At 47.0% G+C, this 27,111-nt stretch overlaps 1 protein-coding gene across 10 annotated transcripts in view; it reads left to right on the top strand.

The window, feature by feature from the left end:
* Nucleotides 1-10,967: 10,967 nt before the first annotated feature.
* Veph1 (ventricular zone expressed PH domain containing 1) overlaps nt 10,968-27,111 on the top strand; it is a 144,236-nt gene continuing 128,092 nt past the window's right edge. For 4 of the 10 annotated variants that reach the window (XM_070022874.1, XM_070022875.1, XM_070022877.1 and 1 more), the window contains exons 1-2: nt 14,201-14,424; nt 20,029-20,313. In XM_070022874.1, coding sequence (XP_069878975.1) covers nt 20,176-20,313 — 138 coding nt within the window. In that variant the 5' untranslated portion in view covers nt 14,201-14,424; nt 20,029-20,175. Of the gene's footprint in view, nt 11,011-14,199; nt 14,425-20,028; nt 20,314-27,111 lie in introns of those variants that run through there. The other 6 variants (XM_070022878.1, XM_070022879.1, XM_070022880.1 and 3 more) reach the window with 3 other exon arrangements.

Here is a 27,111-nt window from a genome sequence, read left to right on the forward strand (position 1 = left end):
TCTGCATGGTGACTTTATCTTGGCCAACCGGCTGGTAACATAGCTGCGGGAAGGCTGTTTTCCCAGGGCATACCTTCCCCTCCTTTCACAGGGAGCTGGATCGCAGCAGAAAGATGGCAGGCCTAAGGGAAAGACCAAAAGCAAATCCACGGGAGAACGGGCCACCAACAAAGAAGAGATTGGCAGCCATGCAGGGTTGAGGCTGGAGCTGGCTGCTGGCTGGCCATGCTCTTAGAAGAGGGCAGGAGATGGGAAAAGAAACAGGTTTGTTTTCTTCCTCCCCTGACTAAATTGGATTAGACTTTCCCAAAGTGTAGCCCAAATGACGACGATGGGTCAAAGGTGAAGTCTGAACAAACTTTTCACTTTCCATAGTTAAGAGTTCTATTTGCATGAATATTAGGTAATACAACACCAATCCCATGACATCACCTCCTAGTCCTTAGGTTAAGTACAAAAAGGAGCCAAAGTAAGCTACAGAAAACGCTACTGCCTGTGTACTAATACACACACAAATGGATTTCTCAGGAATTATAAAGGAATTCTCAAATGGATTCACTTTAGGAATATTTGAGCCTGAAACCCTCTGCCTGAGTAAGAAAGTGTCATGCAATCCAATCTATAAGCCAGACTGTGTGCATTGTAATTGTGTAGATTGGGGTAGATGTGTGTATGTATGTGTGTATGTCCATCTGTGCAAATGCACCCACACCCTGGACCTGAGCTTAAACTCAGGGCCTGGGCTCTGGCTCGGAGCTTTTGTGTTCAAGGCTAGTATTCTACCATTTGAACCAACAGGTCTACTTCTGGCTTTTTAGTATTTTATTGGAGATAAGAGTCTCACAGACTTTCCTACCCAGGCTGGCTTTGAATCATAATCCTAGACCTCAGCTCCTGAGTAGCTAAGGTTACAGGCATTAACCACCAGTGTCTAGCTGGGGTAGATGATTATTAGCAGGAAATTGGATGGAAATGAAAGCATTCTAAATTAAGAAGCAGAGATCAGGAGAATCACCATTTGAGGCTAACGTAGGCAAAAGTTAGCAAGACCCTCTCAGCATGCACCCATCCTCCCAGATATACAAGAAATTTTATATCCAATGTATTTTAAGAACATCAGGAAGAGAATGAAGTTCAAGCCACACACTGGGAGAACATATTTCAATACATTATACATATTTGAACATATATGTATATGAATAAAAGAATCCTAAAAAAAATGATCCCAAAGAACTTGTTGTGAATGAATAAGCACAAAAATGGACAAGCAAGCAAAAGAAATAAAGATACACATGAAGATGAATTTTGCAGAAGGAAAGATGAATAATAGATCAATGGGAAGAGGATGTTCAGGTTCACTGATGACAAGCAGAATCTCCACTGAGAGGGACATAACCTCACACTCAAAGAAGTGGCAAAAACTTAAAAGACTTGTGGTTGGAGGTGTGGCTCCGGTGGTAGCGTGCTAGCCAGTGAGTGAAAGCATCAGGTACTGAGTTTGAGTCCTGGTCTCATACCAAAACCGAAACACAAAAAGGAAAGAAAAAATTTAAAGACATTACCAACTGTTGGTGATGTAGAGTAAGTGCTCTCTGTAATAGAAAAAAAAAACTGGGAACAGCTATGAATGGAGAAGGCTACATAAAATGGAGCAAAAACAAGTAGTGAAAACACAGAGCAAACCTCTGTACAAGTTTACTAACAAAATCAACCACAGATCCACAAATTCCCAGAGTAGAATGTTGAGCAAAATCATGAATTTCAGACTCATCTATACCAGAGAATCACACCAACTACATGAAAATAGGATAAAAGACCATGAAGAAAGCCAAATGTCTGTGGCTCACTCCTGCAATCCTAGCTACTTTGGAGACTAAGATCTGAGGACTATGGTTCCAAGAGAGCTTAGGCGGAGAGGTTTTGGAGACTCATCTCACACAAACCAGCAAAAAGACAGGATTGGAGGAACGAATCAGATGGTAGAATGCCAGCTGGGAATGAAAAAGTCAAGCAAGAGCAGAAGGCCTTGAGTTCAAGCCTAATACCAGTCCAAAACAAAACAAAACAAAAATTAAAGCAAAATGAGAGAAAGAAAGAAAGAAAGAAAGAAAGAAAGAAAGAAAGAAAGAAAGAAAGAAAGAAAGAAAGAAAGAAGAAAGGAAGGAAGGAAGAGAGGAAGGAAGGAAGGAAGGAAGGAAGGAAGGAAGGAAGGAAGGAAGGAAGGAAGGAAGGAAGGAAAAGGAGGAAGGAAGGGATGGGGGAAGGGAGGAAGGAAGGGAGGGAGAGAGGGAGGGAAGAAGGGAAGGAAGGGAAGGAGGGAGGGAAGGAGGGAGGAAGGGAAGGAAGGAAAGCAAGGAGGGAAGGAGAGAGGTAGGAAAGAAGAGAAGGGAGGGAAGGAGGAAGGAAGAAGGGAAAGAAGGGGGAAGGGAGGAAGGAAGAAGGGAAGGAAGAGGGAGGGAGGAATGAAGAAGGGGAACGAAGGAAGGAAGGAATACATAATTGAAACTGATATGCACAAGTTCTGGATAGACAGAGAAAGGGGAAATTAGGGAAAAGCATACATTCTAATTGAGTGCTCATTAAGAAATGAGCTGAATGGTAAGTACTTGAATGTGTTTTAGTCATATATACATGACATATATATGAAATACATATCAATTGTGTGCTCATGTATATATATTTTATAGAACTCATACCTAAAAAACACAGAGATGAGTACACGAGTGTCCATTTCTTAGCAAATGTGTGTGTAGATACAGACCTCATACATGAATCCCTATAAATGTATGCATAGGACTCACAAATGAAAAAAAAATACAAAGGTGGTTTTATAAGACCACAACCGTCTCGTTGACGGACCTGACCACAGCCATCTTGGGTCATGAGGAAAAAGGATCTGTGACCACGGGTGATGCAGAGCTAGACACCGGCGCAGATGTGAGTATTTGGCACCTGCCATGTAATGGTTATTGAAGAAATGTTGGGAGAAGTGGAAGAAAAGAAGGGGAAGGTGGTGGAAGGAAAGGCGGGAGAGAGAGTGGCTGAAGCGCAAGGGAAGAGCTGGGGCGGGGGTTGGGGTGGGGGGCCGGTGCCCTGCATTGGGAAGAAGTAAATCTGCACAATAGATAGACTCTTGTCTGTGGGCAGTGCCCAGTGCCACCTGGTGGGGGTGAGCCTGTTCTCAGGACGCCTATCCTGTCCAGCCCAGTACTAATGGCTGTACTGACAGCTGCCGGCCACCACTGAGACTTGCTTGTCAAACATGAACTACTACGCGGGGTTATTATAGTATTATAGATTTTTTCCCCCCTGAAAGAGTAATCACTACTACTCATGGGAAGTGACAGAAGCTGCCTGGTAGTATTTAATCGAATCCAAAACTATAAGAAATAGTCCAGCTATGTAAGACATAGAAAGAACAAAAAGGATTTTTTTTTCCTGAAAAATCACGATAGAAGGAATGCCGCTGTGTATAAAAGAAAGCTGTGACCTGACCCAGGGAGTTACCTGCTCCGGATTCACTGGAATTGGGGTTGCAGTAACGCATCCTATGCCACAATTTGCATTATAATTAATTTTGTAAAGTCAAATAGATACAAAAGAATATTCAAAGCACATTTTTAGAATACAAAATTGATTTTTTTTTTAAAGAAGAACTTGAGCCTGGCAAGGTTGCTCAAGCCTGTAATCCTAGCTACTTTCATAGACGCAAATAGCCTATTGGAACAGCATTCAACCTCCTCCTTCCTCTCTTCAGCCCAGCCCCTCTGCTGGTCTCCACACACTGTCCAGTCCATTCCTCTGATCTACCTTCCCTGCATTATCAACAGCTTTTCATTGAGTTTCTTTTCACCACTCTCATATGTGCTGGCAATGTGCTACAAAGTTATTCAGCCTCTTTCTTTTTCCCTCTCCCTTCTGTGGATCCATAGAAATAATTATGTAAATGGATATATGTATTATGTATGTACACGTCTGTGTGTGTGTGTGTGTGTGTGTGTGTGTGTGTGTCGTTTAGGTCCAGCTTCCACATATGAGTAAAAACATAAGCTATCTTGTTTTGAGCTTGGCTTGTCTATCTCAATACAATGTCATCTAATTAATTACATTTCCCTGAAAAGGACATTATTTCATTTTTCTGTGTCATTGTGAAATATTCCATAGTGTTCATAGATAAGAAATAGATAGATGATAGAGATAGATAGATAGATAGATAGATAGATAGATAGATAGATAGATAGATAGATAGATAGATAGACTGACAGCACATTTTCTCTATCTGTTCATCTGTTATTGGGCACTTCAGTTGATGACGTCATTTGACTGTAGTAAGCAGCGCTGCAGTAAACATGGCCATACGGGTCAGGTGTCTTTCTGGTATGTTTATTTACTCTCCTTCAAATATGTGCCCAAAGGGGCTAAGGTCACAGGGAGATTTTACGCTGTAGAGGAATCGCCACACTGATTTCCATAGTGGTTGCATGAGTTTACTCTCCCACCCACAGTGTGTGAGGGTTTCTTTTTCTCCACATTCTCACCGATATTTGTTGCTGGGTATATTTCTGGGTGGAGTGAGATGGAATCTTTGTGTAGTTTGATTTGCATTTCCTGAATGGCCAAGGATGATGAACTTTGCATTTCTGTACAGCCAAGGATGGTAAATTTCCTGTACAGCCAAGGATGGTACGGCTTTGTGTATGTTAGCTGTTTGTATTTCTTTCTGTGGGAACTGTGTGTTCTGTCTATCCACCCATTCATTGATCAGATTGCTGGTTATCTTGCTGTTGAACTTTTTGAATTCTCTTATACATTCTGGACATTAATCTTTTATCTGTTGAGTAGCTAGAAAAGATTTTCTCCCATTTGTGAGTTGAGTCTTGGTTTGGTGACTGCTTTCTTTGCTGCACAGAAGTGCTTTAATTTAATAAAGTCCTATTTGTCAATTCCTGCTTCCATCCTCTGGGCATCTGGAGTGCTATGCAGAAAAAAAAAATTACCTATTCAGCAGGATTCTTTGAGATTCACCCAAACATAATTTGTGTGTTCTTAATCCATTCAATTCTTCAGTCATTCATGCCATCCCAATACATGAACACCACACCTTACTTTTCTTCTTGGTGAGTATTGAGGTTTGTTATGTGGTTACATTCGTGTTTCGTGCACACATTTATGAGTGTGCTTCCCGAGGACTGTGAGTAGGCGTGGCCAGGGTGGGTCACAGCGCAGGCACAACCGTGGGCACCGGAAATCTCTGTCCTCCTGGGCCGGTGGCTCGTGTTGAATTAAGCCAGATGTCATTTAGATATCTATCAAAGAGCAGAGCTTTTAAAAAAGCCAAAAACTCTGTTTCTAAAAAGGTTCTGACTGATAATTCTGAGGGGAAACAAAAAACATGATGTTAGTGGTAGAAAGTGAAATATTATGTTTGGCACTAACTATTGGGAAAACACCCAAGTTTTGTGGGTTCCTGACTTTATAACTACAAGATATTTAGATAAAAGTATACTTACTGGAGGTAACATATGAATTCATAATCCAAGGGGGGAGAAGCCTCATAAAAATAGCTTAACATTAAGTATGTCTTACAAAAGAACCATTTAACTTGGCAAAATATTAATGAAATAAAACAGATGGGTCAGATTTCCTTTAAAATCCACATAGGAATAAAATGTACTCAAAAAAACACGTTACAGCTTTTGCCAAACTAGAAACATCTGAAAAGAACCTAAGAGGGCTCCTTAAGACACAGTAAGTTTCTGGCTTTGCGGACCATTTAATTATGTGTTGTTTTCATAATGCAGCACATGAAGGCTGGTGGCCATACCTAGCTTACCAAATGCACAAATCACTCTTTATGGGGCAGTAAAGATAAAGACAATAATACCACCCACACAAAAAAAACATTGAATTTCACAGTCTTACCTTCCTAACACATGTTTTATATCAACCTTACTAGTTGTTTTCTGAAATCCCCATTAGTTAATTGTTTGGTCCTTGGAATTTAGTTGGAAATCTCTTCGAGGGCCCAAAGATGCAGGAACTTAGCAAGGGGTTTCTGTGGCAACCATGATGGCATGGTTTGTAAAGAACGAGGCTTACCTATGCTGGGAAAGCATGAGCAGAGGTCAGACCTTTTTCCAGGCATATGATTGCTTCATTTTGTGTCTGAACTCAGTAAGCTCTTAAACTTTTAAAAACCTAGATTGTAGACATTATACAAAAATATCCATAAGTGCCATTTAAGAGAAAATGTAGTAAAATTTAGTCTAATCCCAGTGCGTATGTAGACTAATTTTGTAATCCTATGGGAAAAACAATGCACTTTTGAAATAAAATCTTTACTGCCTTAGAATTGCACTTTCCATAAAGATAATCTAGGTAAACCTAACCAATTGCTTTGCTTTGCTGAGAGCAATAAAATATAGAAAAGTAATTTTTTTTTTGTCTTTTCTTTTTTGGTACTGGGGATCGAACCCAGGACGTTGCACTTGCTAGGCAAGCGCTTTGCCACTGAGCTACATCCCAGCCCTAGAAAAGTAATTTTTAAGTGTTTGGAGTTAAAAAAAAAAGATCATCTCAAGGTTTGAAAATACAAAACAGATAGTTTTGAGTCGAGATGTGGAGAAAACAGAAGGCCTGGGGATGAGCCAGGTGGGTTTCGGATGACCCGCTGGTACCTGAGCATCACAGCAGTTGAGAAGCTTGGCCATGGCTCAGACAGTGATGCTCACAGAAAGAGGAGGAATGCCAGGCATTGGTGGCTCACGCCTGTAATCCTAGCTACTCAGGAGGCTGAGATCTGAGGATCGCCGTTCAAAGCCAGCCCGGGCAGGAAAGTCTGTGAGACTCTTATCTCCAACAAACCACTAGAAAACCAGACGTGGCGCTGTGGCTCAAGTGGTAGAGTGCTACCTTGAGTTGAAGAGCTGAGGGACGGCGCCCAGGCCCAGAGTTCAAGCCCCATGACCGACAAAAAAGAAAGAAAGAAAGAAAGAAAGAAAGAAAGAAAGAAAGAAAGAAAGAAAGAAAGAAAGAAAGAAAGAAAGAAAGAAAGAAAGAAAGAAAGAAAGAAGGGAAGGAAGGAAGGAAGGAAGGAAGAAAGAAAGAAAGAAAGAAAGAAAGAAAGAAAGAAAGAAAGAAAGAAAGAAAGAAAGAAAGGAAGGAAGGAAGAAAGAAAGAGAAGGAAAGAAAGAAAGAGAAGGAAAGAAAGAAAGAAAGAAAGAAAGAAAGAAAGAAAGAAAGAAAGAAAGAAAGAAAGAAAGAAAGAAAGAAAGAGGAGGATATGATGCAGTCCCAGACCTACTGCAGGGGAAGGAGAGCAGCTGAAGCTCTTGAGAGTTTACAGGGCAAATCAGAATAAAGAAGCTCAAGTTGGCCTCAATTATCTCAAGACGCAAAACTGGATGAGAACCAAAGCTAACGCCCCCAGGTACCTGGCAAGAACATGATATTCTTAGCCTTAAATAATCTCTACAGAGTACATTGCAAATACAATGTCCATTCACACACCAACACACAATGCCACATACACATACACACACACACACACACACACACACACACACACACACACACAAGCAAACAACAAAATAGTCCCAATAGTTCACACAAGAATTTTAAAAAACTAAACAAAGAAAAATTTTAGACACATAAAAATATGATGGTTGAGATTAAATTAGTGAATAAGATAGAATATTAGTCACAGCTGAGGAAAAAAACTAATGAACTGAATGAGAAGGATGAGTAGCCAGAATGAAGTTAAGAAAGTCAAAGGATGGAAACAATACCAAAATGTGACAGCTAAATAAAACAACAAAGAATAATGTTGTGCATGGGTTCCTAGGTTCTTGTGCTTTCTTCTACTAAAGAGAAGCTGTGAATCAATTACCTCAATTTCACTTGATTTGTGTGTGTGTGTGTATGTGTGTGTGTGCACCAGTCCTTGGGCCTTGAACTCAGGGCCTGGGCACTGTCCCTGAGCTATTTTACTCAAAGCTACAGCAGCATTCTACCACTTGAGCCACAGCTCCACTTCTTATGACCTCAGTTGCAAACTCAAGAAAGTAAAAAAAAAGAATAAACCCAAAGAAAGTAATCATAGTGTATAAAAGCCATCCACTGGTAGCTGACACCTGTAATCCTAGCTCATTGGGAGGCTGAGATCTGAAGACTGCGGTTCAAAGCCAGCCTGGGTGGAAAAGTTCCTGTGAGACTCTTATCTCCAATTGACCACTCAAAAGCCAGAAGTGGTACTGTGACTCAAGTGGTAGAGTGTTAGACATGAGCACAAAGAGGGTCAGGGACAGCACCCAGGCTCTGAGTTCAAAGCCCACAATGGGAAAAAAAAAAAAGGTATGAAATCTATAAGTATACTGTAAAGAAACTATTTAGGAAGTTCAAAGAAGAATGTCACTCCAAGAGTTGGGAAATATAAAGGTAGTAGAAGTTGAAGATAAACAGTGAGATCAAAGCAGACCTTAATGAAATAGACATGACAACAACAAAAGAAAACCAACAAAACTCAATCTCATTCTTTGAATAATGAATGGCAAGATGGTACAAACTAACTAGAAAGAATTAACCAAGACACATTTTAAAGTAATAATAGAAAGTAAATGGTGGTGCTAAGCGTTTGGTTACTTTTACTCGTGTTTGAATTGCAAACTTTTGGAAGGATGTGTGCTTTCTCTTGTGGTAAAGAGTCAGATAGGAGCCAGGTGCATGGGACACAGGAGTATTTGGGTGTGTGAGTGGATATCTTTATGCTTCTAATATAATTTAATGTATAAATTAAATATTTTCAAAAATTCAATTAGAGCAAAATACAACTTTTGTAGAAAAAACCCAAAGCTGAGACACAATTTAAATATTATTATTATATAAGTAGTAGAGTTTAGAGTCTACAATATGTAAAACACAAATCAAAAAGAAAAAGAGACTTCAGATAAATGCATGAAAACAGTATAACCTTCAGTTAGTATTTTAGAAAAGTCACAAACATGTTCAGAATTTAAAATACATTTAATCTCCTCACTTATCAGGAAAAAAGAAAATCAACATAAAAAGGTATCATTTTTATTCGCTAGTAGGTCAAATTAAGAAGTCTTTTCTAAGTTGTCAGAGAGGCGACAAAAAAGAAAACAGACACCAGGCTAGGAAGGTGGCTCAGTGGTAGAGCTCTTGCCTTGCATGCATGAGGCCCTGGGTTCGATTCCTCAGCACCACATAAGCAGCAGGGGGAAAAAAAAGCCAGAAGCAGTGCTGTGGCTCAAGTGGTAGAGTGCTAGCCTTGAACTGAAGAGCTGAGGGACAGTGCCCAGGCCCAGAAATTCAGGCCCCATGACCAGACCCATACCCCCCCCCCAAAAAAAAAGAAAACAGCCACCCTAATTGTGAGTGTATTGGTTGTACAGTCATTTTGGAGCATCCTTTTGGCAGTGTTTTATAAAACTAAAATGTGACATGCTCCACAATGCAGAATCTCGAGCACATCCCTGCACCTGTGTTGGAGAAGGCTTGCAGGGGCGTTCTGTCGGGTATGTGCTTAGCTGACACTCACCAAGGCCTTGCATTCCAGCTGTGAGCCCAAGCACTCTACAAATCTCACCCCGTGGCCCCATACAATCTCACAACGTAGGCACATGAGCACCCATCTCTCTCTGTGCTTTCCTCAGTTTCCCCTGCTGTCCAGGCCCATCAGGACAGCCTCCTTCCTGTCCACAGGCTGGAACAGTTCTGAGCCCCATCCTGAGATTCTTGCTTCCAGTGCCCTGACAGTTTAAAGGATTGTCCTTATTGTCAGACTGGAGTGACCACCGCTCACTCCCCTGTGGCCACGCCAGCCTCACCGTGGCCGTGGGGTTGCTTGCATCCCATCCCGAGATACCTAGGAATAATTTTTCCACCTGCCCTCAGAGTCCATTGCTTTTATCACAGCTGGGGTTAGCTTATGTGGTTTGAATGATCACTGTCTCATCTTCAGTGTGGGGTCCCAAGGGTGTGGGGTGGCCTGGGGAGGGGCCTGGAGCGGTACAGCCCTGTGCCACTGCAGCACCCCCTACCAGGCCCCTCCCCAGCCCTTCCCCAAGCACACACACGGTGACCCTTCTCCCCCTGACTATCCCAGCTGCAGGACTCCCTGGGGATGGAGTAGGCAAGGGCCACACATGGAGCTGGGGGACAATATTCCTCCCAGCTGGACTGCCCCTGTGAGCCGGCCAGAGTGGAAAGAGGTTGCCCCGAGGTGAGTTTCCAGTCTTCTTAGACTGTGTGGCCACAGCCAGAACCCCAAGTTCCTCACAACTTCTCAGGCTCACCCCTGGGGACGGGAGGGGGGCAGTGTACAGCGATGGGGGTCAGTTGTGAGCATGCTGGCCACTGCACAGGTGACTGCCCTTAGTCCTGGAGAAGCCTCCTGGGGCCGGCCTCAGCGAGGCCCGGCTCTCACATCACCACACCCCTCCAGCACAGACAGGCACGCCCATCACCCCAGCAGACAGATGGGTTTCTTGAGGCAGCTACCCACTGAGCCAGCTTTGTGGGGGCTCCAGACTGTGTCCCAGTTCATCCAGGGAGGCACCGGCCACAGCATCCCGGGGCTTACTGAGAGGTGAGAGAAATTCTTTTTTTCCCCAAAGCCAGGCTACTGTGCAGACTTCAGGGCGCTTATCTAACAGGAGGCACCCTGGGAGGTTGGGAAACATTCCCAGAGTGAGGCCTGCCAATAAGGGCGCTGATAGAGAATGTAAAGAGCTCTCTCTTTCTCCCTGGCCCCATGGAGTGGGGGATCCCCTCCCCTCTCTCCCCTCCCCTCCCCTTTCCTCTCCTCCCTGGCTGGAACCTGGTGGCAGGTGCCAGAATATTTTGTTTCTCCTCCTGTGCCATTCTCCCAGGTCTGTGGATCTTACAAGGTTTCCTTTCTTCTCTTGGTAATTCCCAGAGTTCTCCCGGGAGCTCTCGCCTGCACAGACAGCCTTACACCTGTTGCTCGGGCTCTTTGGGGAGTAGCAGGTGAGTACCTACACCTCCCTTCTGTCCCCCCAGACCCCTCTCTCTGCTACATTTCTACAGGTTCTTAAGATGTCACCTCTTTTATTCCTGACATGAGCAATGTGTGCCTGGTCTGTGTTTTTCCTATTGATTTAGCAAGCTCTTCTTTTTTTTTTTCCTTCCTCAGTAAAAGGTTGTAGTCTTTTTCCTCTCATTGTTAGGACTGAGAAACTAGAAATTTTCTATTTTTTAGCAATTTGACAAGGGAAGAAAATGGATCTCATTCCGGGAGCTTCTTTCTTTCTGCTTATGAATGATTTCTATTGTCAAATGTTTATCTTATTGGTGCATTTATACAGGTATTCCTTCCCCCTGAGAAATGTTTCCTGAGTTCTTCCTTTGGGCCAGTAAAAGGTAGAGCTAGAGTTCCTCAAATGAGTTCCACCCCTCTGTCTCTCTGAGGGTCATCAGCTTTTGAGGGAGCATGGGGTAAAGCGCAGAGGTGGAGTAAAGCGCAGAGGTGGAAGAGCAGTGGCTATCTGACCTGACAAGGTCAGAGGCAAGGGCTGTGCATGGGCCCTAGCAGGCGGCATGCGTCCAGTGGAGGAATGGGCAGCAGCAAGTCATGAGGACGAAAGGAAAACGACAGTCAGATATCAGTCGGTTCTTAGTTGCAAGCGACAGAGCAGCAGTGTCTGGTGAAACTGAGATGAGTTGTCTGAGAAGAATGGAGCTGGCAACAATGCCAGGGGGTGGGGGTGGAGCACTGTTGCTCATGGCATGGAAACCACACAGCTGCCACTGCCCTGGGCTCCAGGTCACCCCACTGGTCACTCTGCTCACCTCAGCAGCCTGACCTTGCAAATACATCCACTCAGGAAACTTGGAGGCTTCTGCTGCTAGACTCAAAGTCATTTCTGTGGTTCCTCTTCACCAAGTTCTTTGCTTCAAAAACAATCTTGTCCAGAGAGGCAGCATGGATCTCCTTGGGTAACAACAAGCACAGGAATGGAGCTTTTACCTCAATGAGCAGGGCACCATTTTGAATTCGAAGCAGAAGAGTCACGACGTGTCTGGTGGCAGAATTGAGGGGATGGCCAGGGGCTGGGTTGGTGACCTGGAAGGGACAGCTGTCACTATCCGGTTGGTCAGGATGAAGGGTCACCAGCTCCTTACCTATGTTCCCAGGGAGGGACTGGTGGCCACCAGCCACCAATCTACTTCCTATCCCCATGTGGGATGCTCCACACCATGCACACATTAACAGCCCTCGTCTAAAGAGGTCCCTGCCCATTGTGTGACAAGTCTTCCACAAGGTGGCCTCTGGGGAGGGGGGTAGTAGGGGGGGACAGCAGTCAGTGTATTGGCTCAGCTGTGGCCTCACCAAGAAGCTTACTCTTTCTGTCTATAGTCTGAGGACCCTAGCTTCATTGTGGCTGGATGGAAGTGAAGGTCATTTTCTACTCCTAGAGGTCCATCTTCCGTTCTCCCTTTTCCTCCCCTCCCTGCTTCTTGTCAACAACTCAGGCAATTACTTCACTGAGCCAGAAAGGGAAGTACCTATATCACTAAGCCTGCCCGCAAGATGGAGTCTCTGATAACAGGGCTGCTGTAGGCCTAACGGTCTACCTTCTTAATATCTCATTTAATCATAAACCCAGCACACTGGAGGAGGGGAATCCTGCAGGAGCGTGCAGACTGGGAACGTGGATTGTGGAGTCACTGCCAGACCTCTTCATCCAGATCATACAGAACATGAAGGACACAGAGCGGACAGGACTCAAGAGAGTCACTGAAGTGTAGAGAAAGAACGGAGATGGGTGGAGAGGCACTTGGCTCTCCTCACACAGGAGGAGCCAATCAGGAGCCTTCTCTGGCTCGGAAGTAAGAGGTGCTGCTTTTGTTATAACAGTTGTCATTGAAATACACCTTTGACGATGAAACAAACTCTACCTGTCATGGTGTACATCTCTAGTGCCCTACTTTTAAAAGCAGGACGCTCATAGTCAAACCAGCTTTAGGGAAACTGGCTTCAGAGCCCCAAAGGAAGGTACCATGTTTGCTGGTGGCAGGATCCACAAGGGCAAACAGTCCATCTGTCCTCTCGCTATCGTGTCTGGCAGCACAAATGTCCCCTCCTCACGGGCCAGATATTCCTCCTCACCCTCAACTTGGCCTGGAAAGGTCCCATCTCTCTCCCCTACATTAGTCACATTGTCCCTTTAGGGCCCATCCAGTTGATGGACATTGATTCCACCCAATGAGCATGGTTTCTTATGGAGATTTAGCTAGGGTTATGGCTGGGATATGTGGATAGTGGGTGGTAGGCAGGGGAAAATGGTTTTTCACCTCCTGAGCATGCTTTTTATTCAGCCAGCAGTTTGTTTGCACAGCAGCCTAATTGCCGGTGATGTGAACATATTACCATTTCCTTACATGTTCCCCTCCCCAGAGGGTCACAGTTTGACTGGATGCACTGGTTGGGAGAGGCTCAGATGAATTGTATCCCCTACAGACAGGCAAGACCTGAGGTCACTGGAGAGGAGAGAAAACCCTTTTCTTCTGCACCCTTGGGAGAAAAGAGCCTCCGGTGCCTTCAGAGCCTTTGAAGAGCGTTTTCCTGCAAGAGCAAGGAGTAAGAGATGAGGGACCACCCTGAAAGACACCCCCCCCCCATGTCAGGCCTGAAAGAAGAGTTCTTTCCCTGGGAAATAGAAGGAAGTGTATCAGCCGTTAGGGAGAAGTTGGAAGAATCCCTGGGGTTGTTAGTGTTTTCTTTCCAGCTCTAATGGCATGCCATGCAGATGCAGGCAGGGACAGAGGCAAAGGCCACGCAGGTGCAGGGTGCTAGGAGCGCCTGCTTTTTCTCAGCAATCTTCTTCTAGCCATGTGGTATTTTCTTCCAGCGTATTAGGCTTCAATATTTCAATCCACTGTTCCCCTCTCTCCCTTTGTCCCCAAGTCCTTTCCTCCATTCCAGGGGGAAAAAGTGGGGGAAGGGGGGCTACATCTGATAGTAACCTAAAACTTCCTTGATCCCTTAAAGTGAGTTATTAATTAACAGAACCTAAATTACTGGTTGGTAGACAGATGTAAATCTAATTCTTTTAAACTGCCCAGCAACTAAGAGAAGCGCCTGGAAGTCCACCAGAGAAACCAGTTAGGCTTTGTGCCAATGGTCAGGTCTGAAGAGAAGTTTGGGAGCCGGGAGGGGAAGTTGCTAGTTTGTGGATTCCACACTAGGTTGGAGGGAGGGGCAGCCGATGCGGGAGGCGCCGGGAGCCACCAGCAGCAGCGGCGGCAGCGGCAGCGGCAGTGGCGGCGGCAGCAGCAGGCCAAGCAGGGGCTGCAGACAGCCTAGCAGCTCACTGTAGGGTCATAGCTCAACTGCACTAAAGATCAGGCTTCGGCCACCACAGTTGCCTGGCCTACGAGGTACGGTTGTTTACTTTCCTGTCCTTTTGTTCAGCTAAAACTAAAGCTGATGTCAGAGAGCTTGGGGAAAGGGCTGGGAAAGGGCTGGCGTGTCCAGCCGGGCAGGCAGGCACTTCAGGTACTGGGCTCAAAGTGCACGCCTTGGTGGCTGACTACATACAACACATCTTTAGGCCTTAGGAGCTAAAAACCGCTGCTTCTCAATCCTACAGGTGTGCCGTTTGTGTGTCTACTCTGTGATAGTCTCCTTCCCCAAATAATTTTGTTGATCTCAAGAAACGCTTTGAAATGGGCAGAAACTGTCCCTGCCTACAGTTTTTCTACACAGGTCCACAGCGACCGGGCATGGCCTTTACTGATAACCACCGCTGCTGTGGCTTCCTCTGGATCGCATCTTCCAGTCTAACCACCTGCTTTTCTTCTTCTGCACACACATTAAATTAGTATAATAAACGGCCATTGTGTCCAGTGACACGCATAGGTTCTTTACATTTAAAGAAGAGAAAAAATACTTAGGAGATTGTGTAGTGTGTACCCTGTACATACAAATGAAGAAAACTCTAACATGAGGGCTTCTCACAGTTGGAGGGTTTGGGATATTTTCAGGGGGGGGGGTAGACATAATAGACTTGGAATTAGGGCTCAATTTTTATGCAAAGATTCGTATCATTCCAGAGCAAATATGATCTGCAAATAAACTTTAACAGGTAACAAACATGGAGACAGTATGAAACTACCCTGAAAGCCTGCAGAGGTCTTGGGTTTAAAAAGCTCACGGGTAAGTTCTCTCTCATTCCCTGCAGGGAAACCTAAGTTTTCTCTTTACCTGGTTCCAATGCTGTAGCATGGACAGAGAACTAAGTAGATTGAGTTCCTACCTAAATCAGTGGCCAATTTGATGTTTGTCTCTGCTTAATGACCATCAGCCTAGTACAAACACACCGTACGAGTCCTGGTCCAAAAGACAGAGCCAGTGGGGATACCCACTGGAAGATCCGAGCCTGGAAACTGTGTGCAGAAGTGGTAGAGCCGTGCCAGGCAGAGGCACCCAGGGGAGTGCAGGGCACAGAGGCAGGCATCCGGGGACAATAGGCCCTCTGCAAAGGGCTGAAATGTGTGCAGCCAGTTCCATGGGAACGCCTGCAGTCCTGTCAGCCCGTGAGCAAAGGGACGCCCTCCCAAAGAAACTTCTATCCTTTCTTTCAAGGGGAAAAATAATCTGAGAACTTGATAAAACCTTTCTGGGCCCGGAAGTGTCTAAGTTAGTGAATGGATATTTTTAATTCAGACAAAGAAATCTGAAAATGTATTGGTGCATAATAATGCTGTCCAAAAACATAAAAGAGAGAGGGAGAGAGAAAGAGAGAGAGAGAGAGATGGGAGGGGGGAGAGAGATCTTGCCATTCTAGAAACTTTCTGAAGTTGAGGAAATCAGGAATATTCTGAACTGAGTTGAAAACTAGGGGCTGAATTCCTCTGGATAAATTGACTTCCTGTGCTAAGTAGGTTTAGGGGAACGCCTCACCCCCTCTGAGAATCAGCATTCTCTACTGGCATACCCCCAGAATGGAGGGAATGAACTCTCCCATGTGTGTATTTCCGGATAGTCTACACATGCATAACGAAGTATTCATTTACTCAGTAGTGCACATGAAGTGCGAGTACCCTTGCAAGGTCGTTGAGAGAGTGCGTGATGTCCCTCTCCTAAACTTACTTGGAAAATTCACGCATCTGAATTCAGGCACAAAAATGGTCTGAGATATAAAGAATTAGGACACATGCTCTGGGTGGAGGGAGGGGAATCATCGTTACTCTTCAGCCTTAATGAGGGTAGGGTCTCTCTCCAGAGGATAAAATAAAGTTGTTACCCCCAAATCTCCAGAAATACATTCAAAAGCAAATGAACTGTATCTGGATGGTAAGACTGGGAGAAAGGGCGATGAAAATGCATACATGATGCAAATAGAGAGGACCAGAGCTCCTCAACACCGAAAATGCCTATTAGTCATTTGTTACCTCTGGAAAGGGAGGCAGGAAGCCACGTGCCTGGGACTCACACCGTGATCCTAGTTTCTCAAGAGGCTGAGAAATGATGATCCTGGTTCAAAGCCAGCCCAGGCAGGAAAGTCCACAACACACATCTCTAATTAACCACCAAAAACCCAGAAGTGGAGCTGTGGCTCAAAAAGTAGAGCAACACCAGCCTGAGAGAGAAAAAAAAGCCAGGCAAGGGTGCAAAGCCCTGATATCAAGTGCCAGTATAGGTGCATGTGCACACGCACACATACACACACACACACACACACACACACACACACACACATAGGAGGGATAATAGGAGGGAGTGAGCTACAAGAACACAGTGCTATTAAAGGACTGGTCCCACTCCTGGGGTGGGTGAAGGACAGGATTCTGGGTGAATAAAGGAACTCTTCTGTACGCGAGCTGGTGGGAAATGCTGGTGATCATGTGGTACGCATGATTCCTCTAGCCAGGAATCATGTCCACCATGGCTTGGAAGGTGTCACTCCTGGAGAGACAGTTTACATCCTGTGATCCTGAAGAGGGACTTTGCTGCAGGAGAGCCCTGAGTACTTTCCTGTGATGACCCGTAAACCCACTAAATCCCCTCTGGGGGAAAGCAGGGGCCAAGAGGAATACTTGATGTTTTTTAAGCATGGTTCAAAGCATATACTGTTAGCTTTTGGGTTAACAGGGACTGTTTGAGGTGCCTTTTGTTCTTCTCTGAAGTGTTAAAAAGTTAAGCAAGAGTGACTTTTTCTCTGGTTGTTGCCACCAGTCTGGTGGCTCACACCTGTAATCCTAGCTACTCAGGGCACTGAGATCTGAGTATCATGATTTGAAGCTAGCCAGTGCAGACAAATCTGTAAAACTCATCTCCAATTAACTGCCAAAATGCTGGAAGTCAAGCTGAAGCTCAAGTGGTAGCATGACAGCCTTGAGCAAAAAAAACTAAGGAAGAATGCAAAGGTTCTGGGTTCTAATCCCAGAGCCAACACGCACACAGTGAAGGGGGAGGGGAGTGGGTATCAGGCCTCAGCCCCATCTCCCCTGGGCCCTGGGGAGACTGCTGACCTTCCCCACCCCCATTCTCCCCAGGGTGAGTGTAAGTTTTCACCAACACTGGGAGTTCTGTCTTCTCCCCTAAACAAAACAAGGCTCCTTTACTGGAGCTGGCTTTGTATCCCCCAGAAAGCGGCTTTCACTGGGTGCCTGTCCAGAGCGAGGTGCTGCCTGTCACCTGCCCCTGCCCCTGGGGGGGTGCTGCCCGTGGCTTTGGGCTGCATTCCTGGAATTCCTCTCCCTGCCACAGTCCACACCACCCTCCTCCCTGAGCTGAGCGGAGGTCACCAGCCGGCTGCGCCCAGTCTGAAGAGGTGGAGTAGCAAACAGCAAGTTAACAAGACAGGTAAACTGGGGGACAGTTGTGACTCCTCGAAACGATCATGCTTGTTTCTTAGGGAGAGCTCCTCCATCAATCTGTGCTTAAAAACAAACGAAAACCAAAAAACTAAAACTGCATGAAGAGAGTGCGCCTCAGATAAGGATTGCTTTAAGATTAGGGCAGGAAATAATGAAAAGGAAAGAAATTAAAGAGGTGGAACACAAGAGGCTTTTGCAAGCCGGTGGGGTGTTTTTGTTTTTTTGAGATGCAGAGTGTTGAGGTTTGGAGGCTGAACTACCAGGAAGTGGCCTGTGGCCCAATGTGGCACTGAACTTGCTGTTTCCTCTTCAATAACGTATATTATTAATTAATAATTACTAACAATTATTGACGCAAGGTTGGTGGGAGCATGAGGTGGGGAAGCTTTCAGCAGAAATCTTAGAGTGGGAAGCCCCTGAGTCTGGAGGTACATGTGGGTACACGCATGTGTATTTCAAGCATACTCAAGTGTGTGTACATGTGTGCATGTGTTTGCGTTCAGGTGACCCTCAGGATAGTGACATTTGTAAGGAGAAGGAGTTTCTCAGGGCATCAGGCAAAAGTTGTTGGGGATCTGACCACCACTGCTGTGCTGGAGCCAGGCTCTATAGCTCATTCTATAATCCCAGCTACTCAGGAGGCTGAAACCCGAAGATCAGGGTTCAAAGTCATCCTGGGCAGAAAAGTCCACCAGCTTCTATCTCTAACTAACTAGGAAAATAATCTAAGACAATCAAACAAAAAAAACCCACTGAAACAGAAAATGATTCAAGTGGTAGAGTACCTAAATGCATACATGCAGAGCAAGAGCAAGAGATCCTGAGTTCAAGCCCCAGTACTGGCATTAAAATATAAATTTAAAAAAAAAGACAAGCAGGGGGAAGAAAGCATTAACCACTGACTAGGGCAAAATGCCTTAGAAATCATTGCTCAGAAAATGCAGCAGGTGGCAGCATGCCGGGCGCCCCTACATGAGGGCTTCTGGGAACAGGGAGCTCAGTAATAACCAACATGCAGCATTGTTGTCCGTGAGAAGCCCCAAAGACCCGGGGCCTTCACTCTGCGCCCCACAACTTCTTTGCATGTGTCTTGGCTGGCAGTTTCTTGCCTCTCTGAACATCGTCTCGTGGAGCTGTAATAATTAAGGACGCTGGGTGTACGAACAACAGTGTGAGGCTTCCTGCGAACATCCACAAGACTTCAACCGTTGGCTATGTAGGAGTGAAAGATGGTGTGATCCAACTGATCTCTTTCTTGTCTATCAGGCAGGGCTGTGAAGGATACTCATGGGTGACATGAACCTGTTGTCCGGGCCATGCAGGAAACGGAGACTGGGAAGATGGCAATGTCCATCCAGCCCTGGTGGACACATCTGCCTGGCTCCACCTCCTTGGAGGTAGCTTAATACCACATGCATACCTGTGCTCCGAGCTGTGGCAAGTAGCCTAGCGTAGACAGATGGCAGGGAGGGATTAGGTGCACATCTGTGCAGGAAGCAAGACCCCTATCGGAAAGCAGCCAGCAAAAAACAGGGCTAGAGGCATGGCTCGGCTGCATCACACCACTGTAACATGTGTGAGCTTTACCCAACCCCGAGGTTCACCTAACCCTGAGAGCTGTGGCAGAATCCTGGAGCTTATTGCTGCTTGATTAGGAGCACGTAGGAGTATGGTAAGGCCAATTTCTATTGCCAAAATAGCAGAATGAATCTAGGGAGGAGGGTAAGAATGGCTTCCGTGTTCAGGATCCTGAAAGACACCAGGCAGGAGTCTAATAGCTAGTCCTGTGTCCCCTTGTTCCTTTGATCCTCGCCTTCTGTTTGATTTCCACAGCAGTCTGGAGAGGGGACAGCTAGCATGTGCCAGGCCTATTTGTTTCTTGTCCACTTTTTGTTTTCCTTGAAGTAGAAAAGAGAAAATAAAGAAGTAAGTGCAAGGTATGAGCTGCACTTTTTTTAGGTTAAAATTAAATTCCAGGGAGATCTAATCATTTCTGACAGAACTTCCTGAGCCAAAAATAAGTCGAGAGCTCATTTAAAGACCATCAAGCTGAATCTGTCACTTGGTCCACATTTCCCCTCTGGCAGAGCTAAGGTCACGTCCTGTGCACACATGCCATTCTGCCAGTGGCTGAAGCCTGTCATTTGTTTCTCTTTCCAGAGAGCGGCTGAGACAACCTCAAAGTCTAGAGGAAAATGGCTTCTTGTGGAATATAAAATCTACCTCCTGCTACATGGTTTTCTCTTCCTAACGCCTGATAACTGAGCACACAGATCTTCAGAAAGTCAACTGATCAAATCCCTCATCATGCATCAACTGTTCAGACTTGTCTTGGGACAAAAAGATCTCTCCCGAGCTGGGGACCTCTTCTCCTTGGATGACTCTGAGATCGAAGACAGCCTGACAGAAGCTTTGGAGCAGATTAAGATAATTAGCTCATCTCCAGTAAGTACTCTAGTTTATAGACAAGATCTCTAAAGTAATGCAGGCTCGAACTAGAGGATTGGATACCACCCGGGGTGGGGAGGAAGTGATGGTTCCAGGGGAGAGGGAGTACCAGTGATAGTCATTCACTGCTCTGTGGTTCAATTGGTGTCTAAGAAGAAGCATCTAGTTGCTGGAACAATAGATTTCATAGAGCAATGCTACACTTGTTCCATGTGCACTGTGTTTTACATGGCTCTGGATGGCTCAGATACTTACCTCCCCCAAAGACAGACACTCAAAAGGATGCAATCTTTTCTCCTGGCTCTGATAGCTAGTTCTGTGTGGACAGCCTCAGTCTACTGCCCCAATGCCAGAGGCTTTGTGAAGAAGTGCTTAAGGCATGGGTCAGTAATCATTGAGATCATTAACTTTCGGACCCAGGTAAATATAAATCCACTCTTCTATAAGAAAGTGAGAATGTACAAGAGAATCAAATGATGACAGCACATGTGAAATACCAGGGTGTGAAACCCCACTTGAGCAACTAGCACACCCTTTACAAATAATGATCAGAACTGTAAGACAGGTCCTGTGTGGGGTGCTGGTGAGGGGTGTGGGTATATGGAGAGAGTGAAGGAGGGAGAAGATGGTCAATGTGCTTTACATACATGTGTGAAAATGGAAAAATATTATATTTGTTGAGATTGTATTAGGAAGGGAGTAAGGAAATGAGGGAAGGTAACAGGTACCTTGTATGTTATATAGATGTATCAATATGAAGCCCCATTCTACAACTAATGGGTGCTAATAAAAATGCAAAAAAGAAAAAAAGAACAGAAAAAGCATCCAGGGAGTTGCTGCCCTAGCAGGCAGGTGTGCTGCTGTGTGCCTTCCTGTGGGGACCAGAACTCCGGAGATGGCAGCCCCAAGTGACAGTCTCACAAATGGATTGGGTGAGCATTTCATTTACACCCTTAAAATGATGTGGTGAGGGCTGGGATGTAGCTCAGTGGCAAAGCGCTTGCCTAGCAAGTGCAACGTCCTGGGTTCGATCCCCAGTACCAAAAAAGAAAAGACAAAAAAAAAATACAGTTAAAAAAAAAAATGATGTGGTGAGTGGCAGTAACAAACTCGAGGTCAAAGCTGGTCTGCCAAGATCCACGAGGCATCAGTAACTGGGGCAGTGTGTGCTGGAGACTGAATAATGCAGGAGGCAGGATGGGCCTTCCTGACGCACAAGTAATGTGAGACCCGGACAGCAGCTCTTGGGCACCAACAGTATGGTTACCAGGGCTTGGTGATGCAGACTGAGTTGTCTCTCAGGTTGTCTACCTCTTCTTTGCTCCATCCTCCACCCTCTGTTCCATTTTATTCAACTCACTCAATTTTTTTTTTTATCAGTCATGGATCTTGAACTCTGGGCCTGGGCACTTTCCCTCAGCTCTTATGCTCAAGCCTAGCTCTCTACCACCTGAGCCATAGCACCACTTCCAGCTTTTTCTGCTTATGTGATGCTGAGGAATCAAACCCAGGGCCTCAGGCATGCAAGGCAAGCACTCTACCACTGAGCCACCTTCCCAGCCCCAACTCACCCATTATTAATCACAGGGGTGAACAGACCATTTTAAACCCTCCTCCAGGCCTTCCATCCTTCCTTTCTCCTCCACATCTGGATTCTACATCCCAACATCATCTTCCAAAAGGTAGACGTGGGGTGTGCCGTGTGGTTGGATGTTGAGCTTCTCAATTGTGTTTGGACCCTTGGTGAGCTTCTCCCTCCTTCAGAGACATAGGACACCCAGCCTCCAGGCAACGTGAGCAGCTCGGCCAGCCCAGGCCACAGACACAAAGCATGGCATAAAGCCTGGCACTGGTGACTGTGTTCCTGCTCCATGGCTCTCTTCCACGTTCTGGTAGAGAGCTGGTGTCAGGGCATCTGGGCAGCCCTGGTGGCTCCTTGTGAAGCCTGACAGTGTCTGGCTTGCTGGCAGATGCTTCCCCACTGAGCAATGAGGTCATACCCCAAATGTTCATCCCTTCCCAGGTATTGCCTCTCATAGCAATGGCCTGTCCACATTTTCTTCTCCAGAACATTCATCAACTTAGGGTGACTCAACTCAACAAGCGTTCCTGGTACTTTTCCACTTTGCGGGGTGATGCTACCATTTCCAACAGCCCAATTATGACCTCTAAAGAGCAAGATAATCCATCGAGGCATGATTAAAGCTAACAAATTTATTTACACTGTTTACACCAGAAAGGGGGCTGTGACTACCTTGTCCGGGGCTGGATACCCAGAACCAAGAGCAGCCTCGACCACCAAGCCTCCAAGCCTCCAATGGGGCAACCCTGATCCCCTGATCTTTATTAGTTGGTCTGCAAACCTCCAATTAGTCTGTCGGTCTGCAAACCTCCAGCCCCAGACCTCCAAAGCTGCAAAGCTCCAAGCCTCCAAAGGGGAAGGCTTTTGCCTTTCTTCCCTTCCTCCTCCTCTGCAGGCCTCTCCACTCTCCTCTGGCCTGCCCTGCTCTGCTCCGGGAGGCCTCTCCACGGGCCTCTCTAGAGGAGGCCCCGAATGACCTCCCGAGGAGGCCCCGAATGGCCCCTGGAGGCCTGCCCTGCCCTCCACAGGCTGCCCTGCTCTGCTCCGGCAGGCTTTCCCCTCCTGCCGTCTCTCCCTCCACTCCTACTCCTCCCCTCGTCGCTCTCCCTCCCTCCTGCAGCACTCCTGTCTCCTCCAGTCCCTCAGGACTTGGAAAGCACAGCCCTCATATAGGCTAGGCCCCTCCCCTTTTCGGCGGCATGCCCCTCCCTCCGGTGGCAGGCCCCTCCCCTCCGGTGGCACGCCCCGTGGGGCAGTGACGTCAGCCTCTCGATGTCCCACCCCCTTCAGCATGCCGGGCCACGGGTCACTCTGATTGTCGGGGCCCCACTGGTTATTACATAACCTCCTGAGGAGGCCCCAAACGACCTCCGGAGGAGGCCTGCCCTGCTCTGCTCTGGTAGGCGCCTCTTGCCTGCTCTCCCTTCCTGTTGTCTCTCTCTCCATTCCGTCTCTCCACTCTCTATTCTCCATCACTCCATCCTCCTCCCCCAGGACTAAGGGTTTCATCGGCCTAACGGTTTTGTCAACTGTCATTCTTGCTCCTCCCCCAAGCTGCTCACTGTCCAATCACTTCTTGACAGCTCGCCACGTGAGGCTCGAAGCCCCACCCCCGCCAGTAGCATGCCCCGCCCCTTTCAACGGCACGGCACGCCCTTCCGGCGGTGTGCCCTGTGGGGCGGTGACGTCAGCCTCTCCATGCGCCGTCCTCTCCAGCAGGCCGGGCCTCGGGGCCAGGCTGATTCTTGGGGCCCCCTGGTTGTTACACCCCTCTTCTCTAGAAATAACATGGCTGGATAGGCCATGTTTATCTTCGCAAGTGAAAAAATGGCAGAGCAGCTCAAGCTAACACCACTCATCCGGGTCCCGAGGACTGTCTCCACCAGAGGCCTGCGGCAGTTCCGGGCCACAGCCTCCAGGCTCCCGGGCTGCTTTGTCTCTGGCAAACTCAGGACTGAGGGCAGGTGAGCTGTCGGCGTCTGTGGGCTGTGGGCTGCAGGCCTGCTTGCCGGCGCGGCCGGCCGGGGGAGCTGCCCAGGGATCCCCAGTGACCATCCGTGTGAACAGGGACCCCCCAGTGACCGTCCTGTGATTAGGGACCCCCCAGTGACCATCCTGTGTGAATAGGGACCCCCCCAGTGACCGTCCTGTGAATAGGGACCCCCCAGTGACCATACCGTGTGAATAGGGACCCCCCAGTGACCATACCGTGTGAATAGGGATCCCCCCAGTGACCGTCCGTGTGAATAGGGATCCCCCCAGTGACCGTCCGTGTGAACAGGGATTCCCCAGTGACCGTCCGTGTCAATAGGGACCCCCCCCAGTGACCATCCCGTGTGAATAGGGATCCCCCCAGTGACCGTCCGTGTAAACAGGGATTCCCCAGTGACCGTCCCGTGTGAATAGGGATTCCCCAGTGACAGTCCCATGTGATAGGGACCCCCCCCCAGTGACCATCCGTGTGAACAGGGATCCCCCCAGTGACCGTCCGTGTAAACAGGGATTCCCCAGTGACCGTCCCATGTGAACAGGGATTCCCCAGTGACCGCCCATGTGAACAGGGACCCCTCCCCAGTGACCGTCCGTATGAACAGCAATCCCCCAGTGACCACCCCGTGTGAACAGGGACCCCTCAAGTGACCGTTCCATGTGAACGGGGACCCCCCCAGTGATCACCCCATGTGAACAGGGATTCACCAGTGATGATCTGTGTGAACAGGGACCCCCCAGTTACCGTCCCATGTAAACAGGGACCCCCCAGTGATTGTCCCGTGTGAACGGGGACCCCCCCAGTGATATGCCGTGTGAACAGGAACCCCCAGTGACCATCCTGTATGAACAGGAATCCTCCAGTGATTGCCCCATGTGAACAGGGATCCCCCAGTGATAACCCTGTGTGAACAGGGATCCCCCAGTGATTACCCCATGTGAACAGGGATTCCCCCAGTGATCATCCCATGTGAACAGGGATGCCCCAGAGACCATGCATGTGAATAGGGACCCTCCAGTGGTTGACTGTGAACAGGGACTCCCAGTGAACATCCCATGTAAACAAGGACCCCCCCAGTGATCACCCTGTGTGAACAGGGAGCCCCCAGTGTTGGCCCCAGGTGAACAGGGATCCCCCAGTGATCACCCCATGTGAACAGGGACCCCTCCCCAGTAATCGTCTCATGTGAACAAGGATTCCCCCAGTGATCGCCCCATGTGAACAGGGACCCCCAGTGACCATCCCCTGTGAACGGGGATCCCCCAGTGATTGTCTGGTGTGAACAGGGACCCCCCCCAGTAATCATCCCATGTGAACAGGGACCCCCAATCATCACCCTGTATGAACAGGGATCCCCCAGTGATTCCCCCATGTGAACAGGGATCCCCCACTGATCATCCCAGTGACAAGTCTGTGCAGCTTCTCTTTCATTCATTTCTATCACATCTCTTTTTTTTTTTTTTTTGTTAGTCCTGGGCCTTGAACTCAGGGGCTAAGCCTCTCTGTGCTCAAGGCTATTGCTCTACCTGTTGAGCCACAGTGTCACTTTTGGCTTTTTCTGAGTAGTTTAGTGGAAATAAGAGCCTCACAGACTTTCCTGCCTGGGCTGGCTTTAAACCTTGATCCTCAGATCTCAGCCTCCTCCATAGCTGGGATGACAGGCACAAGCCACTGGCTCACTTTCCCTTCTAATGGTTATCCATAACCATAGAAGCAGAGGAAACATGGTAACTTCCAATTGACATGTACTAAGCTTAAGGTAAGGCTGTCTGCAGCCTCTTCTCTCCCTTTTCAGGTTGACCCACAAGGCCCCCTGTAGCTCGCCTCCCGTTAGCTGCCCATGACCTTCCTTGGGGGGGGGGGCTGGACATTGGATTTCCTTACTGGATGTCTCCTAAGGACCTGGGCCCCAGCAACCAATTTCTCTGCAGGAGCTTGGACCTGCCCTCGTGGCAAATACTCACTGCGCCAGCGCTCATGCGGATGAGGCTGGAGTGGGGTTTGATACTTTTTCTCTGCCCTTCATTTTCTTGTTCCTCCCCCACCTCAATTAGTTTATTGTTGTTTTAATGGTGAAATACAGTGGGGTTGCCTTTACATACATCAGCTAGTAAGTACATTGTCTATTGCATGGTGTCATCTGATCCCTCCCCTCCCCTATTCCCTCCCTCCACCCACAGATGGCATAGTTCACTCTCCTCATGGCCAGTGCAGCCATGCCGTCCACTGCTGCACTTCTTCACTGTCTCTGCTCTAATTCCCTGCACTGCCCACTACCATGTGTTTGTGAATACATCTTATGTAAGGTCATCCACAAATGGAAAAAAATGGAGAAAAAAGCCCTTTGTTTCCCTATCTTTGGGGTTCATCTCCATATGTATATTATTTTATATACAACTGAAAAGGTGCTTGAACCTTTGTGATTCTCTCCAAAGATAATCTTCTTTGTGTTTCATTGTATGTGAGTATCTGGAATTCTGTGTAATTGTTCATATCCCAGTGCATTTTAGATGTAACTTCCACATATCAGGGAGATATGCCATGGATCTCTCTGGGCTTGGCTTACCTCAGTTAACATGATTTGTTCAAGGTCCATTCACTTCCCTGAAAATGACATTATTTTATTCTTTCTAATGTCTGTGTAAAATTCCATTGTATTTAGGTATACCACATTGTTTGGATCCACTCATCTTTACGGCATCTGTGTGTTTCCATATTGTGGCTATTGTGAACAGTGCAGCAACAAACATGGGTGTGCAGGTGTCCTTATCATTTCCTGGGTCATGATGGTCAGGTAGATGTCCAAGACTAGTATGTCTGGGTTGTAGGGAAGGTCTGTGTTTAGTTTTTTGAGTGGTTGGTTAGTTTACATTCCCACCAGCAGTGCAGTAGGGTTCCTTTTCCCCCACATCCCTGCCAATTCACAATTTTAGCCAATCTAACTGGGGTGAAGTGGAATCTCAGAGTTATTTTGATTTGCATTTCCTTTACATCCAGGGATGGTGAGCATTTCCTCAGGTATTCCTTTGCCATTCTTCCCTCTTCTTCTGAGGAGTCTCTCCTTAGCTCCCTTGCCCATTTAGTGGCTCGTTTATTAGGTTTGGAAGGGTTAGTTTCTTGAGCTCCTTGTGTATATTTAATATTAGGCCTTTGTCTGATGTATTGCTGGTAAAGATCTTCTGCCAGTCTGTTGACTGTCTTTATAGTTTAGTGACTATGTCCT

Source organism: Dipodomys merriami, unplaced genomic scaffold, assembly GCF_024711535.1.
Source record: "Dipodomys merriami isolate MVZ:Mamm:240054 unplaced genomic scaffold, mDipMer1.0.p SCAF_154, whole genome shotgun sequence".
Taxonomy (NCBI): Eukaryota; Metazoa; Chordata; class Mammalia; order Rodentia; family Heteromyidae; genus Dipodomys; species Dipodomys merriami.